This window comes from Lolium perenne, chromosome 4 (genome assembly GCF_019359855.2).
Source record: "Lolium perenne isolate Kyuss_39 chromosome 4, Kyuss_2.0, whole genome shotgun sequence".
NCBI lineage: Eukaryota > Viridiplantae > Streptophyta > Magnoliopsida > Poales > Poaceae > Lolium > Lolium perenne.
This window is the reverse complement of record NC_067247.2, coordinates 325,937,753-325,953,920: the sequence shown is the minus strand read 5'-3', so window position 1 is coordinate 325,953,920 and position 16,168 is coordinate 325,937,753. Positions and strand designations below refer to the sequence as shown.

General features: G+C 42.2%; 3 protein-coding genes across 4 annotated transcripts; 1 reads left to right on the top strand and 2 right to left on the bottom strand.

The window, feature by feature from the left end:
• The first annotated feature begins 1,141 nt into the window (after nt 1-1,141).
• LOC127296367 (uncharacterized) lies at nt 1,142-2,797 on the top strand. The gene has a single exon (XM_051326427.2). The coding sequence runs from the start codon at nt 1,584-1,586 to the stop codon at nt 2,304-2,306; it is 723 nt and encodes a 240-aa protein (XP_051182387.1). The 5' UTR covers nt 1,142-1,583; the 3' UTR covers nt 2,307-2,797.
• Nucleotides 2,798-4,061: 1,264 nt separating this feature from the next.
• Nucleotides 4,062-7,912, bottom strand: LOC127296366 (small GTPase LIP1). The gene is made up of 7 exons (XM_051326426.2): nt 7,575-7,912; nt 6,108-6,199; nt 5,887-6,025; nt 5,194-5,498; nt 4,937-4,990; nt 4,727-4,854; nt 4,062-4,562 (listed from the first exon to the last, which is right to left on the bottom strand). Exons 1-7 carry the CDS (start codon nt 7,678-7,680, stop codon nt 4,370-4,372), a joined length of 1,017 nt encoding a protein of 338 aa, XP_051182386.1. The 5' UTR covers nt 7,681-7,912; the 3' UTR covers nt 4,062-4,369.
• Nucleotides 7,913-8,067: 155 nt separating this feature from the next.
• Nucleotides 8,068-15,964, bottom strand: LOC127296365 (cell cycle checkpoint protein RAD17). Of its 2 annotated transcripts, none has more exons than XM_051326423.2 (12): nt 15,623-15,964; nt 14,989-15,049; nt 14,478-14,560; nt 13,044-13,091; nt 12,676-12,732; nt 11,900-11,999; nt 11,396-11,706; nt 10,933-11,302; nt 10,175-10,300; nt 9,136-9,349; nt 8,998-9,058; nt 8,068-8,610 (listed from the first exon to the last, which is right to left on the bottom strand). In XM_051326423.2, exons 1-12 carry the CDS (start codon nt 15,848-15,850, stop codon nt 8,383-8,385), a joined length of 1,887 nt encoding a protein of 628 aa, XP_051182383.1. In that variant the 5' UTR covers nt 15,851-15,964; the 3' UTR covers nt 8,068-8,382. The 2 variants fall into 2 exon arrangements, with proteins under 2 accessions (XP_051182383.1, XP_051182384.1); XM_051326424.2 differs by having other exon boundaries at nt 14,478-14,564; nt 15,623-15,690.
• Between the last annotated feature and the right edge of the window lie 204 nt (nt 15,965-16,168).

Genomic DNA, 16,168 nt, shown 5'->3' with positions numbered 1-16,168 from the left:
TGGACGGTTGGATTTGCATTGTGATTCTTGCACCCAAGAGTTGTATGTGGAGTTTGTAATTGCAATTTTTAGTTGCACGTAAATTGTACATGAGTTGCAACTGAAATTGGGTGACGTAACACAAAACAGGTTAGTTTTAGAAAATTAGTTGTGTCCTTATCATTCGTACTACTTCATTAAAAATACAGCCAACAAATAGTTCTTCAAAACTGCGCAAGATCAACACAAACTTAAAATTGCACGAAATTCGCAATGTGGATGTATAGAAAGCCGGAAGTATAAAGATGAGGCTCTTTTACGGAAAAAAAATCCAACTATTTTGAATGCTATTCTTGGAATAATGTTGAACAAGTGGAAGAACCATCATTTTTTTTCTAGCCAAGGAAAACAAGTAGTTACCATCCTTTGGAGGGGCATGAGCAAAAGTTTCTAACCCCATAGAACAGTAATTACAATATGTGCAGGCCTATCATTCGAAACCAAATTTTTTAAATAGCCAGCTATACCTTTTGCAAGATATGGCTACACTTAGACCATTTATAGGATAAATAAGAAAAGTTACTAATAGCCGGCTATGTCAACTACTTAGCTCCTAATTTAGCCGGCTAAACCTTTTTTTGAACTACTCTTCTCCTCTCCCCCATTATTTCCTATTTTATGGATTTTTGTTCAATCTGATTTGATAAAACTTATTAGTTGGATGGTTGAATGACTTGTAGCTTGATAGGACTGAAATTTCCCCCCTTTTTTGCAAGATATGACTGAAATTTTTCCTCTTTTTGGAAAAAACGCTAAATGGATTAGCCAGCGCTATAATGTTCCTTATCTGCTAAAAATGCTGCCACTAAATGCAATAGTTGGCTATGTTAAACTAAGTTAAATACACAAAATAACTAAATGAGTGCAATATTATAAATCCCAATTGTTCTAAAATGCTATTCTCGGAATAATTCTCCACAAGTGGCAAAGAAATAATTATCATCCTCTCGAGGGGGTATCAGCAAAAGCTTCTAACCCTTGAAGATAGTAATTAACACGTGCAAACCGGCCATTAGCAAGACACAAGAAAACGAGGGCGGTAGTTTATATGAGGCCGTCAAATACCCCCATAGTACTCAGCCAACGCATCTCATCAACCTTTCTCTATAAAAGGGAAGGCATGGCATTCCTTGGAGCTGCAGCCCGGAGGCGAGGGTGGGCTTTGTTCATGCATTGGCTAGCTGCTCCCTCATCTCTCCCGTAGATATATAGAGCGTCCGACTTTTCTTCAGTTCTTCACTGATATAGAGATAGCTTCAATCCTTTTTCGTTTGATTTCCTTCTTGTTCTTCATCCCTTCTCGATCTACAACCACCGATCGATCCTAGCATCCTTCTTGTTTTTTCCCCAACAAGGATCTAGCTAGTTCTTGCAGATTTCATGCAGAACTAATACAAGTTCTTCCATCTTCATTTCTGCTTTCGTTCTATCGTCCCAACAAGACTTGCTAGCTCTTGATTTCTTTGGAGAGAAAAAAGAGCTCACGTACGTAACCACATACCTACTCCGATATTCTTCCCCTCCTACCTAGCTAGCCAGAAGACATGGAACACGTTCTGCTGGATCGATCTTCCGGAAGCTTCGAGCACCGGAAGAGGAACGTCTATGGCGGCTCGAGGCCGGCGAGGCCTCACGGCGCCTACGGCTCCAGCCGTACTTGCCCGCAGTACCACCACTTCCAGCAAGGTGGCGCATGGAGCTCCGCCCCCGCTCCCCTGCTCCCATACGCGAGGCCTGTGATATACAAGTCCCCGTCTCTCCCACTCCCGCCGTCCAACCAGCCACCGCTCCTGCCGCTCCCACCCACCGCCACCAAGTACGCCCCTTTCCCCTACCCGCCACCGCCCGCACCACCGCGCACCGTGAGGCCGGCGGCACCGGTGACCGTCGTGCCAGCAGCAGCGGCTCGCGCTGCTTCGTCCCGCCAACAGATCAGCCAGAGTGACAAGAGAAGGAGGCCAGCAAAGCCACCGGCGACGGAGCCGGCGAGGGTTCAGAAGAAGAAGAAGCCGCTGGAGCGGGCGACGCCGCTGCCGTCCGCGACGGTGGTGACCGAGGCGCTGGACGACCTCGAGCAGGAGGTGGCTCGGAGCTTCGTCCAGGACCTGCTCCACGCGCTCGCGCCGCCGCCAAGCAGCCTGCCGCTGCCCAGGTTCTCCATCGTCGTGAAGGCGGCGGCGTCCTCCGTCAAGGTGGCGCCGGCCGCCCCCTCCTGCAACGCGGAGGCATCCAGCGCCGACGGCCTCCGCCGCCTCCTCCGGCTCTAGCATCATGAAAATCACCCTGCCGCGCCGTGCACGGCGTACATACGTGTAAGTTGTAACGTGTTAGCGGTGTGCTGATACCACAACTTCTCTGCTATAATTTCCCTCCAATACTATTATTTCTTGGCTGGGAAAATACGTACTACCAAAAGTAGAGAAGAAATGTATTACGTACTACTACTAGTAGAAGACAGAAAAGAAGAGTTGTGTGATGCTAGAGGAATGGTCGGTGGCGTGATCATGATGTGGGCGTTGGACGGACGCGGTGCACAAGGGGGAGCCGTACGTCGAGGTGGAGAAGAAGAAGATGGTTAATTAAGCTTTGTGTGGTAGAAATCTAGGGTTTACGTTAAGTCTGTGCCTGCGTGCCGTGCCTATGGCTATAGTAGTATTGTTCTCGTTCTTGACTGGGTATGAGTTTTTTGAATTACCTTGTATCAAGAAATTAATTAGTACTCGTACTATGTATGGCGATGTACAAGTGACTTTTAATTCACTTTTAATTATGTAAACCGTGTTCTTGCAAAAATATTGGATGCTTGCGTTGTTTGCTATTCCTTTGTGAAATCAGTTGTCACGTTCATTCGTTTAAGAATGGGCTATTCTACACCTTTCTTGAGGTTCAGCTTTCATCAGCAATCTTAAACTTTTGAAGACACAGATTCTAGTGCTTCAAGTAAAGAGGAACAGAGCCAGTAGTTCTTGGAAGATTCTTCTTGAGATAAATTTATAAACATGTGGAAGCTCAGTGATGGGTATTTAGGCATAACTATACTAGCTAAATACCGGGTGACACTGGGATTAAAGAATATTTCCTCCATTCCAAATTAATTGAAGTTTATCAGGTCAAAATTTCTTTAAGTCTGCGTAAGTCTATAGAAATGAATATAACGACCTACAACGCCCCAAACAAATAGAATTGTCATAAATATATGTTTGCATTATATTTGATGTTTAGATAATACAATATTTTTCAGTGAAATTGATCTGATTCAAGAGAAATTTAAGTTAGGACAAAACTAAAACTCCGGTTCATTTTAAAAGGAGAGAATAGATAATTCCAGCTTGAAGCCTGTTCTTGTCCGGTAACGCCAGGTTAGTTTTGCAGCTCCATGGCACCTAGTTTGCTATTGTGCTCGGCCTAATGGTACCCCCTCTCTATTCAGAATCCAGAAAAGAAGGCCTATTTTTATTTCAAAGTTAAAAGATTGTAAAGTTTGATCAATTTAATTAAAAAAATATTAAGGTCTTCAATACCAAACCAATATCACTATATACATCATGAAATATATTTTCACATGCTATATATCTATAGTAATATGATTTTTTCTATAGAGCTGGACAAAAATCATACGTCTTTTTTTCAGAAATGAAGGGAATACCATTGGCTATGTCTAGGCTCGCTTCATGCCACTCTTTCTTCCTTTCTTGCCCAATTATTACAATATATTTTGAGCAATTAACTTTTAGAGAAGATCCTTTGGTCAATTCTTATAGTATTGTATTTCATGTTAGAATCAACGAGATATGCATTTTCTGAGAAAACAAATTACAAGTGGACGCAAACGCAGAGTACCACACATACGCACTCACTAAAAATATGACATATTGTTACTATGTTTTTCCTATTTCTACCTTTTAAAATCATACATTCCGAAAGGCAGCAAGAAGTTTTGACCCCTCCAATTCCTAATTTACTGGTTACAGAAATTATACCATTAAAACACTTACGCTATAGCAATGTACAGTTCACTGTCCTTTGCTCTCTTACTATGTATTTTTCGATCCAGAATCAGCCATTGTCCATTACTTGCATAATGGAAATAACAATTGGTCACTATGTGTTGAATGAACATATACGGAAGAGAACGAATAAAAGAGTCGCCCACTAGTAATCAGCTAGAGATCAGGACAAACAGAGAAGACCAACTTGGCACCTTCCATATGCTGCAAAGCAAGGCATCAGATGGTTCACGATACCAGCTGGAATTCAACACCCAGGCAGCAGATGCTATATTGCTTCCAAGGTTAAAGGTAATGCCCTTTAACCCTTCTCATCCACTGTATTATACATTAAATTTTTCACGGCTTGTTCTATTGCTGCTTATCTCAGTAAGCGATGGCGAGGAGTATCTGTGATATCTGTAGTTATCTGAAGAAAACACTGGCGGTTGTGGGTCGGGAGTTGGCGGCGGTGGAAGGTTCCTCTGTGCTGGCAGTGGCAATACTCCATTGAACGTGTATTCCTCCCCGCTATAGCTGCAAAATTCAGTACATAAGTGTAACTATAAATGTTTTGGGTCAGAGTTATGCCTCAAGTGATGAACAAATTGCTCTCCTTTGTACTTTCCTGTCCATTTATATGTATTTGTTTGGATTTCTTTGAGTGGGGAGTCAATGTGTTTCATGTTAGACAAGCTCACCTTTTCCTTTGAAAGGTATCAGCATCATCTTTGAGAGTCGCTACAGGGAGGACGCTATCTTCCCGCGGAGTAAGAGACCACGGACTTGGGACAGCAGGCTCATTCGAAAAGTATCTTCTCCTGATCAACTGAAAGATGCATTTCAACAGCATTAGCAGATGGTATAGAACGTACGGGGATAACAAATCAATGAAACAGTTATAAACAAACCATGCGGAAAAACTTGATCACAGCTTCTTTGTCATATCTTGCTTCTTTGGCAGCCTGCAGTAATGCAAGACATAAGTACATAACTTTTTTTCTAAGGTAAACATAAGTATAACTGAAATGACAGAGAGACAAAATGACGCGTGCAAGAAAGAAATAACTGAAACGATACAGATAGAAAAGGATAATTGTTCCATCAGAGAACATGAATTGCATGTAGAGCAAGATATGAGCAGAAATTCATCAACAAGAAACCTAACCGAGTTTGGACCAGAGTTCCCAGGAAAGCTATCTGTGAGTGGAAGTTCTTCACTGCTAGGAAGAAGACCTCTCTTCTCAATCCATTGACGAGCAACATCAACAATACTTCCATTTCTGACTCTAGTGCCATCTCTTGGAACAAGATCCGCTTTATTAGCGATTACAAGGTAAGGCACTGGAAGTCCTCCTGGTCCACCAGATCCAAGTGGAGCTATAAAGGTGCCTGTTTCAGCAACTTCAACTGCCCATTTATTCAAATTTGTCTTGGTCTTCCTCTGGGAGAGATCATATACAAATATGACACCTGACAGATAACAATTTTTTTAGAGTTGACAGATAAACATTGGGAACGGTGGATGCCGTAAATGCACTGAGGAACACAACAAGTATTTGTTTACAGATCTAAACAAGCGCAGGAGTTTCTATGAAGTTTCACCAGCTAACATTACTAGTGGAGAACAAGCTGAAGCACTAACAACAAATACAAAAGAGCTGCCATGGATTACATCTCAGGATTTATGCATTAGCAGTTGCAAAATATAATAAGAAATCCTTGAACAGTTTTTTTGGTTAAAAATAAGTAAAATAGATCAGCTTGCTGATACTGTAAAAAACTGGTAAAGACATGCATTGATGGGTACAAAGATACAGAGCAGAAAAACGCAGGTAATTAAGAGAAAAATATGATTTACCATTTATTTGTGTATAGAAAAGTGAACGACAAGCTTTGTAACGTTCATGCCCTGAGACATCCCAAAGCTCAACAAAGAAGTTCCTTTCAGCATCGCTGATGTTATTAGAAGACCCCCCTGCACTTCCATAAGTAACATGCTGAAATAATAACAGTGACAGTGTAAGCGGATACAGAATGCAAATGGAACAAGCGGGAACAGCACAGAACGAGAGCGCCTACTTTAATGCCCACTTCACATCCTACTGTCTGAGACGGTCGAGCAATAGAAGAACCATTTAAGAGGAGATGCACCAGTGAAGATTTACCGACACCTGACAAAGAGAAAATAAGGACAATGTATGCAACTGAAGAAGCATATCCAGAACCGTACAACAGCCTGCATCCCATTATTCCCATACGATACTAACACAGTGGTGTAAGAGAGTAACTTGTATAAACAAAGATTAGAAAATCCAGCAGAAGGCTGCTTTGCAAAAACAATTCCTTATAAGCGATCGCAGTTATCTTCCCTGTCAATAACCAAATGTTAAGCGCACTTGAGTTTCTTTGTTTGTAGAAGGACACAGCATATGTGACACCGAGTGCATGTCACAGACGGTTGCACCTGGTGATTCTTCAGTCAGATTTTTTTTCCACACCTTGAAGGAATAGTGTAACCTTCATTGGCGTGCTTACTGGATTTAAGGGAAAATAAGCCAGAGTAGGGTAGAAAAACTGCAACATAAACACAGCGGCGCAGAAGGAATTTTGATTTGACATCTTAAAATGTGAATTTAGGGGCAAATATGTATTTGACGACTGGGCCTTGACGGAGGAGATAACTGTGATGGAGTATAAGAATGTTTCCTTGGCGATGGAGTATAACAAGTAATAAGCAGTTCTGCTGTGGCAAACAGGGAACTGAAGATTTATGAAGTGGCCTAGAAGAACTATCCCCTGGAAAGGACGACGTACCCAGTGCTGAGAGCTCCCGCACTGTGCGGGGTCTGGGGAAGGTGTTAGTGGCAAGCCTTACCCTCACAAAAAGCAATGTGAGGAGCCCCTGGAAAGCTACTTACAAATTTGCATAGATGGTCATTCGCCGATCCAAGTAAACCTCTCGACAAATCTATTCTCAGATGATGAAACTTACGACGATGCACTACCATCCAACTAGCCAAAGTGCCAAGCTGTTTCTATACTGTTAAGGCACTGAGGAACGTGCCTGATGAATAATTGGAGGCGCTGAAGTACTGACAAGAAAAATCGACTTTTGCGCGTGATTTCAGTTCACTAGCTCTGGATGATAATGGTTTCTAGGAAAACCAGAATCCCTAGAAGGCAAACAAATGGACAGGGCTAACGACGATTGTCTCCCACTCCACAACTGTTGTCATACCTAAATGCCAGCCTGATCACACCCACATCCAAGCAGAAAAGGTTAACAGAAAGATGAAGCCTAGTAGTATATGATTGTCCAATCCCCAATCCAAAGCAATCCATGATGTACTCGATTTCTTCACCATATCGTAATGCGAGCACTAGTGGAAGGTAGAACCTGACAGCGACCAGTTCATGATCCATCAGACTATCAGAGTCATCGGCAACACAGGCCTATTTTACGTCGTCATCAATCTCATGACATTGGCCAACTACCAGAGGTTCCACGAATTACCCGTATCACGGACGGAAGGCACGGGGACAAACCTGAATCGCCGACGACGAGGACGCGCACCTGGCCGAAGGGGCCGACGCCGCTCTGCTCCCGGCCGCTGCTGCTGCTGCTCCGGGCGCTGCTGTCCTTCCAGAACATCGCCACCGCCGCCGGCGCCCGCGGCGAGGGGCGCTGGAGGCTAGATCACGAGACCGGTAGGATCCGCCGAGGCGGCGAAGGATACTCGGGCGAGGAGGCGACGAAGCATTGAATGATGAGCGTGAGCGGGGAGAGGATCGCGGCGGGTGATAATGTATGTGATGATGACGAGACGGGGAGAGTTTCGTGTGTCGGTCGGTCGCTGCTCCTCTGTTTCTCTTTGCTACCGGTTGGCCGGTGGCGGTGGCAATGGCGATGTGATTCTCAGGATCTTTCGTTCGATCGAAGGTGATTAAACTTTACGGCAGGATTGACTAGCGATAAACTATTGTGTACTTGGATTCTCTTGGTCGTGAGAGCACATTGTGCCCTAAAAGTCAACAGCTCAGATCTTGTTCAGGTCAGATTGCATCTGCCACACGTGTTGCTCAACGGCCAAACTGTTAGGTTCACCATCAGAACACGCGCACAGGCGGCACAGAGCAAATGCCCATCACACTGTACACAGTGAGGAAAAGAAAGTGAGCCGAGCGCAGGCAATTGGAGCCATTGTGTTGCACATGAATAACAAAGACGGCCAAAAACGCATGACCCAGCCACCCAGGCATAATCCTGGTGCTTCACATGTTACAGGTCCCTACAGACTTCTACGGATCCATGTACAGCTAGATTAGATCTAATACGAACTAGACCAGCTTGGTCTTAGCAATCTTCTATGGCATCTTCCTCCTCGCTGTTGTTTCCTCCGCCATCAAGCTTACCAATCAAGTTCGGATGACCTTCGAAATGATGGTGCGAGGAGTTGCTCCTAGGGATATCACTGCAAGGGCGTATCCATCTCTCAAAAGGCCTGAAGTCGCTGACTACGTCGGAGAAGTTGCGAGAACCAGATGTACTTGAACAATCAAATCTCTCTCTAAAAATCTGATCCTGCATTTGTCCCCAACAAAACCAAAATACAGATGATCAGATACCAGCTGACGACGATGGATAGAATGAACACAGAAAATTAATCACCCCCACACTGATCTTTAAAAAACTACAGTGCTATGAACTTTCATCAACACAGTTCAACATTCGAGAATAACAAGATTTATATGTTCAAAAGATGGGCATCTGAATGTCGCAAGAGCCTATGGAGAACTGTTGTACAGATGACTTCAAAAGAAATAAAAGGTGATATCGGGGTGTAGTGATGCCCAGAATGTTTTTCTTAAAAACAGAAGACAACATGATATGGATGAGAACATACAGTAACTCATCTTTCCAAATTACAATCTAGTTAAATTCATGAAAGCTGACATGGTGTAATTATACCTTTGTGGATCGAAATGTTCTCTCGATTTGCCAAACCTTCGGGCTACGGATTGTATGCCATCTGCTTAGGCCAAATCGGAGCAAAAAAGTATTAGCTCGGAATCCTTCAAATAAAGAATCATACCGATAAGCAAGTACCTTGAGGGTGAGGCATGTGCATTGCCAAAAAGAACTCCTCGTGCTGCAACTGATGCAGCAATAAGTTGCGACATGCTGTCTGACTCGTTTGATTCATTCACAATCCAACGAGCAGATGTGATTGGACTACCAGCAAGAAGGCAGTCTGCATCGCTCAAATATGACATCACAACCCATGCGTCATCAATAGCATCATCGTCGATGAAATCAAGAGCTGCAAAACACCAATTACCAATTCCTTTATAAATAAACAAAAAGAGTGAGGGCAATAATTGAACAAACTATTTTCTGGACGAAAACTACAGTCATGGTGCATGTAAAACCCATACCATCCTCATTCACGCACCACAAAACTTGAATTTGGCCCTATTAGAATGTACAGATCAAATGGCTCGTTGATGCATATTCATATGTGAGGAACAGTAATGCATGAACTAAAACCTAAATGCACCATATATATTTATAGCAGCAATAGGCCCCTACAACTACATGTGTATATTAGAAGTTGTAGAATAATTATTTCGCTAATGAGCATGCAATCTTTTTAAGTATTTTTTGCAAAAGAAAGGACCGATTTAACAGAACTGTAGATTTAGAGGTCAATTATAATCTCAAAACCTGACGCTTTAGGGTGCACACATATGCCACAGTGAAAAAATTCATGAACATTTCGACGATGAAAATTGCTTGTTGGATCAAAGGACACACGATTTGGCTGCCAGGTGGAACCAGTCCAGGATTTGTGAGTGACGAGTAGGTCCAAATGGGAATTTAGGTGTACCTCAAAACCTAGTTTTGTGATAGAATTTGTTCGTAAATATGCAGATTTGTGAAATTAATTCTTAAACCAGCATGTTTATGATAGTTTGTACATCCAGCACCCTGTAGTTTTGCCAAAATTACTCCATAATATACAATGATTCCTACCATGTAACATCAAGTAAACTCAGTCAAATACAAGCATACGATAAAGAGAACATCTAAGGTAAGACCCAGAGCTTAGTATATAGTACTCCTTGATTAAAAATACATTGTTTACCATTTTCATATAGAAAGTCAGCAACAGTCCGTACTTTTCCATGTGCTTGAGAAAGAATCATCTCTGGAACATCCATTTTTAGTGGATTTCTTCTTAGCTTTTCTTTGAGCGAAAATGATTCAGGATCTACAGCTCAAATACCACAAGGTTTAGAGACCAAAAGCTTTGGTTGTACATAACTACTAAACAACTACACACTAACACACTCAAGCACGCTGACAAACACAACCTTCCACATGATAGTCAAATAATAAATTAATTGTTAATTCAGGCAAAGGGCACAAAGTAGATTTAGTGCTGGGTAGGCAGAAAGGGAATCAAAGTATTAGACAACATAAATTAGGAATGGAACTACTGAAAATGAAAAGCACACAGGAACCTGAAGAAGACTGGTGGTCTATGTACCAATAATATAGCCAAAGAGGGCAAGAAAATTTGGCATTGAACTTATATGCTATAACTAGATCTGATGAACTGAAAAGGACACGCAGTCACTGTTAAATGCACAAAATAAAACTAGTATATAAAATACACTAGCAGATCAGAAGGAATTCCATTTAGTTCAAACAAGCTAATCAAAAGAAATGTCAATGAATATGTTTACACAATAACAATCTATAGAAAACAAACCAGATATTGTGCATAGCTATTTTAATCGCAACATGCTGGTTTAGTAAACCATACAGCACAATGAATATCTGAAAGATAGCAAAGTCAATAAGAGGATTGAATAGAAGATCGTAATAATTATTACATACCGATATTGACATCACCATCGGTTTCCCTTTTATTGTGCAAAAACTTCCCTAATGCATGAAATAATGTAAGTGTCTCATCCCTTCCACATGGAGAAGATTTTGCAAAGCTGAGGCTGTAACAATCCTGCCCTGGGGCTAGAGTACCACAATCCTTTAAATCCAACAGAGTAGCATTTTTTGCCAATGCAGACTTTAGCTTTCTTGGATTAAGACAGTAGTACTGAAGAGACATTATCGCATGTCTGATATCACCTCCACTAGATGCAGCAATTTGATGCACTATTTCTTCAGTTGTGCCAGAGCTTTCTTGTTTGCATATTCTAGAAAGAATTTTCTTGATAGAGCTTACAGTTACCGGATTGAAAACAATCTGCATAGAAATTGATGTTTCAAAGCAGCCATTATGAAGATCAAAGCTGCCAAAAAAAAATCTGCAGTTGTACTTATTACTAGACAAGTGTACCTTATGAGCACCAGCACCATGAAGTAAGGACTCAAGTTCCTCAGAGTTCCACATTGATGTATCATTAGCCTCACTTTTGTGATAGTGAGTCAGTGAAATGACAGTTGGTATTTGTGTACTTTGAATTAGACCTGTTAAACATTTCCCCAATCTTGCCATAGAAGCCTTTCCACTTGATACAGGGATGTCATCAATCAGAATGATAATAAGCTTTCTTTGGTTTCCAGTGCTTGCCAGAGAAAGCAATGAGTATTTCCTTATCTTCTCCACAAAGTTTTCAAATTCTTCCAACTTGGATACATACTGAAGTCCTTCAAATGATTATTGAAAAGGAAAGACATAAATTATTGAAATTGAAAGACGCTTGCAAGCCATAAATGGAGATATATTTAGGTACTAGACTACCAGGTACTAAATCATGAATACCATAGAAGTCTGTGGACTTTGACCAAGCTTTTATCAGATGGTTAAAATGCAAACAGTTTGCAGAGTAAGGTAGATTACCTGAATTAGCATGTACATGCTCAGCCCACAGTGTTGGTACTGGGGTTGTCCACTCACATAAGTCAGCTCCTATCTCAGCAGCAATCGCTTTGACAGTTGCCTATAGTAAGCAACAAACAGTCAATTGTCACTTGTAAACTATTTTACTTCAGCAGAATGACATAACATCTAAAGTTCTCAACTCTGAAATACTGGTATTTATCATTGCCACTTGCTTAGTTTAAGCATTAACAAGGAACATCCTCCTGGGGAAATGAGGGGTCACCAAATAATTGCCACAAACCCGGAAGAAAATTGTTGGGGTAGAGACAGTTGAAGGAAGCATTTGTGTGAACTATCAAATGGAGACAGTTGAAGGAAAATTTGTATGAACAATCGAATAAGATGGTTGAAGGAAACTTCGTATGAACTATTAAACTGAGACAGTTGAAGGAAGCATTTGTGTCAATTATCAGCCCACCATCATACAGGATATTGTGTTTGGTTGAGGGTGAATTCTCTTTTTTTAACAACTTCTACCCTGTAATGTATCCGGTATTACCCAAGATGAGTTGCACATAATTCCCTCAAAAAAAAAAAAGATGAGTTGCATATTCAGGAGGTCAAGTCACACTGGGTTCATGCTGCGACATATCATGCCTACCAGACTAAGTATCAAACAGCTATATTCAAACTGATTCAATAAAATTTGTGACGCGGTGTTGACTGTTCATGGTCCACCTAAAATGAGTATAAATAAAGTGAGAATAGAAGAATACTAGCATCAAGAGACATACAGATTTTCCAACACCAGCCTGGCCAGTAAGGACAAGACTCAACCCTCCAAATGTTCCCTGCAAAATTTATGAAAAATAGTTCTGAGTGAGTCAAGTTGAAAGATTTTCATGACTAGATGTGGAAAATAGTTTTCCAGTAATCATTCTACCAACTAATTAAAGTAACCAATACAAATTTTGGAGGTAAATACATCAATCAGATCAGCCTTTTTGATACTCACTTGGAAGGTTTGTGGACATAGACTCAATTGAAATATTAATATGAAGTACATGACCTTAGTAGTGAATGTGCAGATTATCCAAACATATACCACTAAACAGACAAAAAAAATTGGCTACTCAGTTGCATGCATTGAAAGAAGAATCACCTTTGGTGCCTCCAACTTCTCTTCCAGCCATTTCTTTACATCTTCGACCTACAAGAAGACAGATGTATATTACACATAGAGTGTCTGTGTTCATACTTTACAGGGTAAACTTTCACACAACGCGTAATGTACAAACTATCACAATAGTTACTTAAGTATCAATTTCAAAAAACTACACATGTAGGGCCATTTGTATCAAATAGCTAGTCTATAGGATTAACCACAGTGCCAAATTTCTAATCCAGACTGACTACATGGGGCGCCATCATGCAGCCTCTCAGTAGCGATGCACCCATTCCACACAATGATCAATCCTCGCCCACCTCTATTGCCACCTCATGATGCCGACAGGGTAAAATACTGAGCAACATCTTCACTGAAACCAGTCGTACTATGCCCAAAGCAACATGTACGCCATCTTTAACACCAACACTAATCAATATCTTCACTGGATACATTGTCCCGAGGGTTTTCGTCGGATGGGAAATACGGTGCATGGTTAAACTTATATCAATTTGATACAATATAGCCTTAAATCTGCAGTTCTGTAGCATCGGTCCTTAAAGATAAAAGTGCAGGTTCCGTAATAGTTTATACATTAAACCTATTGTTTTGCGAAAACTAATCTATTTATGCAATGATTAAGAGTCACTTGACTAGTCTATGAATCGGTACATAGGTCTCCATAGGTTTAATCTTAACTAACTAATTTGACTGGCTGTGACTGGTCTAATGTAACTAGTCGCTTGACTCACTGTGCAGCCCATTAGCGAGCTTACGTCAGACTGAGCTCACTCTGAAGGAGCTAATGCCAGACCAAGATCAGGGCTCGGATCAGTGCATACACTCCTCTCCTTCCTCCATGCCTCTGAAGACTTGCTGTGTTCCATATGATCAAGTGTGTAGCAGACTAGCAATAGGTGGTTAAATGATTAGTATCTAGTATGCTCAGCATGAACTTGTGTCGGTTTGTGCAGCTTATCTGCTTTTGAAGTTGTGATTTACTTCTGATAATCTGATGGGAAGATAGCGTGCTTCTGATTCAGCATGCCATGAACTTTTAACTCTCTCCTTCCAAATTTTGCAGTGTAGTAGACTAGTAGTGTTGTATTTGTAGCAACTATAGTCAAAGACCAGTAATCGACTAGCCCAGTACTAGAATAGGTACCCAGCGACTCAACTCAACTCTTGGACTCATAAACCTTGATTATATGCATGGTGGAACTTAACTGTGAATAACTTCAAAAGTTCAAAGCATACATCAACACCCTGATACAGAGGAAATGTTTAAAGGCCAGGACGTCGAAATTATGGGTCAAAATGGGAAACTAAATTTCCAGAAGTGCTGTACCTTAGAACTTAGACCGAGCAGTCCTTTCACAATTGAATAAAAGCAACAATACAGACAATATGTAGAAATAAAAAGTAATCAACCTTCTTTTTGTGGACAGCAAGCTCTGCCAATGATTGTGGTTTGTACTTGTCAACCCAAAGCTCTTCCGTCTGACGCATAGACCCTGCCTAGAAGTAGTCTAATTAACATATTGAAACCCAACAAGACTCGCTATAGAAAAACGTATTTAGAACTGTAACAATTATGAAACATATTGGTGCTCATGTAGGCAAGCATCATAGCTCTATTACTGCAAATAACATCTAACTGAGCGTCTGTCTAATGTTCTATAATCTAAATGCTCCAAAATAGGGCAAATTTTAGTGAATTTACCAAGTACCAACAGATCCAAGATTTAACTGAGGTATACTGTACACAGCATAGTCAATGGAATATAATTAATGTGAAGTGATCTAAACTTTACAGCCAGGTACAGATGAAACAACCTACTAGTAATATTGAACAGCGCCTCACTCAAATAGCAGTGCATTTTGCAAGCTTCGTTCGTATCATTTTTATTTTGAAAAAAAGGAGTTGGTTAAGTAAATGTACCTGACATGCCCAAGTCAGTCAGGCATTCAGAAAAATCTTCAGAGAGCATATCAAATTCGGCCTTTGCAAACAAGGAGAGAACACGTCAGTAGACAGGAAATTAAGTTGCAATAAGACAGTCGGTTGTAGCTAGGCTCTAGTCATCTTATGAGTTTAAGATCACTAATCACACAGCAGCATACAACATCAATCTCAAGCAGCTCCTACGGATAACAAATACTACTCTAGTATTTGCGGTACCTAACTCATAACACATGTCAGAAAAATAAAGGAGCATTGCTTTCACTGCGACTGAAATGCAAATAAAATTGATAAATGAGGGTTAGGACAGGCACAATGGTTTGAGTTCTTAAGGTGATGTCCAGGTGAATGCAACCTAAACGCCTTGCTAATTTCATAGGTTGTATGTAGCAAATCTGGTGCCATCCTGAAAATGACCACATCAAGTATAGATCGTACGAACTGGCACCCAACTAATTAGGCTCCCTACTTTTCGTGGTATCGATTCAAATTCTAATTCGAGCAGTCAGAATGCATCACATTCCACCAGGAGCAAGCGGGTCACAGTACTAGGTACGCGCAAGGAACAGCATACGCAACCAGAAAACGGAAACTCTGAGTCGAGTTTTAGCACCTTGAGGGAGCCGGAGGGCGCAGAGTCCGAAGCCCCGCGGCGCCCCCTCCCGCCGCTGCCCCCGCGCCCGCGGCGCGGCTTCTTCCTGGAGCTGCTCGGCTCCTGCTTCGGCGGCGGCGCCGTGGCGGGAGTCCTCGTCCTGCGCGCCGGCGGGGCGCGGCGGCGGGCCCCGGCGCCATCGTCGTCGTCGGAAGAGGAGAGGATGACGAGCGGCGGCCGCTTCCCCATTGGAGGCGGCGCGCGTCCGTGCCGGTGGCTAGGGATTAGGGCTGGAGCTCGGGAGGCCGCCCGGGGAAATGGCGTGGTTCGTACTTTTTTGCTCCGCCGCGCCGGGGCCCGGGTGGGGTTTGGGGTTTGGCGGTCTAGGGCCAGGCGCAGGCGGGGAGGGAAACTGGCGAGAGAGGCGGCCGGCCTACGGGAGAAGGAAGCGACGCGGGGTTTCGGATCCTTTGCGCCCGTGTGATCAGAAATTTGTGTGGTGAGTTAGTTTTTGTTTTTGTTTTAGACAGGGTGGTGCGCTAGTGTGGGGGATGATGTACACCGACC

Excerpts from the sequence above, each read along its gene's own strand:
- LOC127296367 (XM_051326427.2), top strand. The coding sequence starts at position 1,584 with ATGGAACACGTTCTGCTGGATCGATCTTCCGGAAGCTTCGAGCACCGG.
- LOC127296366 (XM_051326426.2), bottom strand. The coding sequence starts at position 7,680 with ATGTTCTGGAAGGACAGCAGCGCCCGGAGCAGCAGCAGCAGCGGCCGG. Across the intron at positions 6,200-7,574 it reads CCTCGTCGTCGGCGATTCAG|GTGTCGGTAAATCTTCACTG; the intron begins GTTTGTCCCCGT and ends TCTCTTTGTCAG. Across the intron at positions 5,499-5,886 it reads TTTCTATACACAAATAAATG|GTGTCATATTTGTATATGAT; the intron begins GTAAATCATATT and ends GTTATCTGTCAG.
- LOC127296365 (XM_051326423.2), bottom strand. The coding sequence starts at position 15,850 with ATGGGGAAGCGGCCGCCGCTCGTCATCCTCTCCTCTTCCGACGACGAC. Across the intron at positions 15,050-15,622 it reads CGCCCTCCGGCTCCCTCAAG|GCCGAATTTGATATGCTCTC; the intron begins GTGCTAAAACTC and ends TTGTTTGCAAAG. Across the intron at positions 9,059-9,135 it reads GCACATGCCTCACCCTCAAG|ATGGCATACAATCCGTAGCC; the intron begins GTACTTGCTTAT and ends TGGCCTAAGCAG.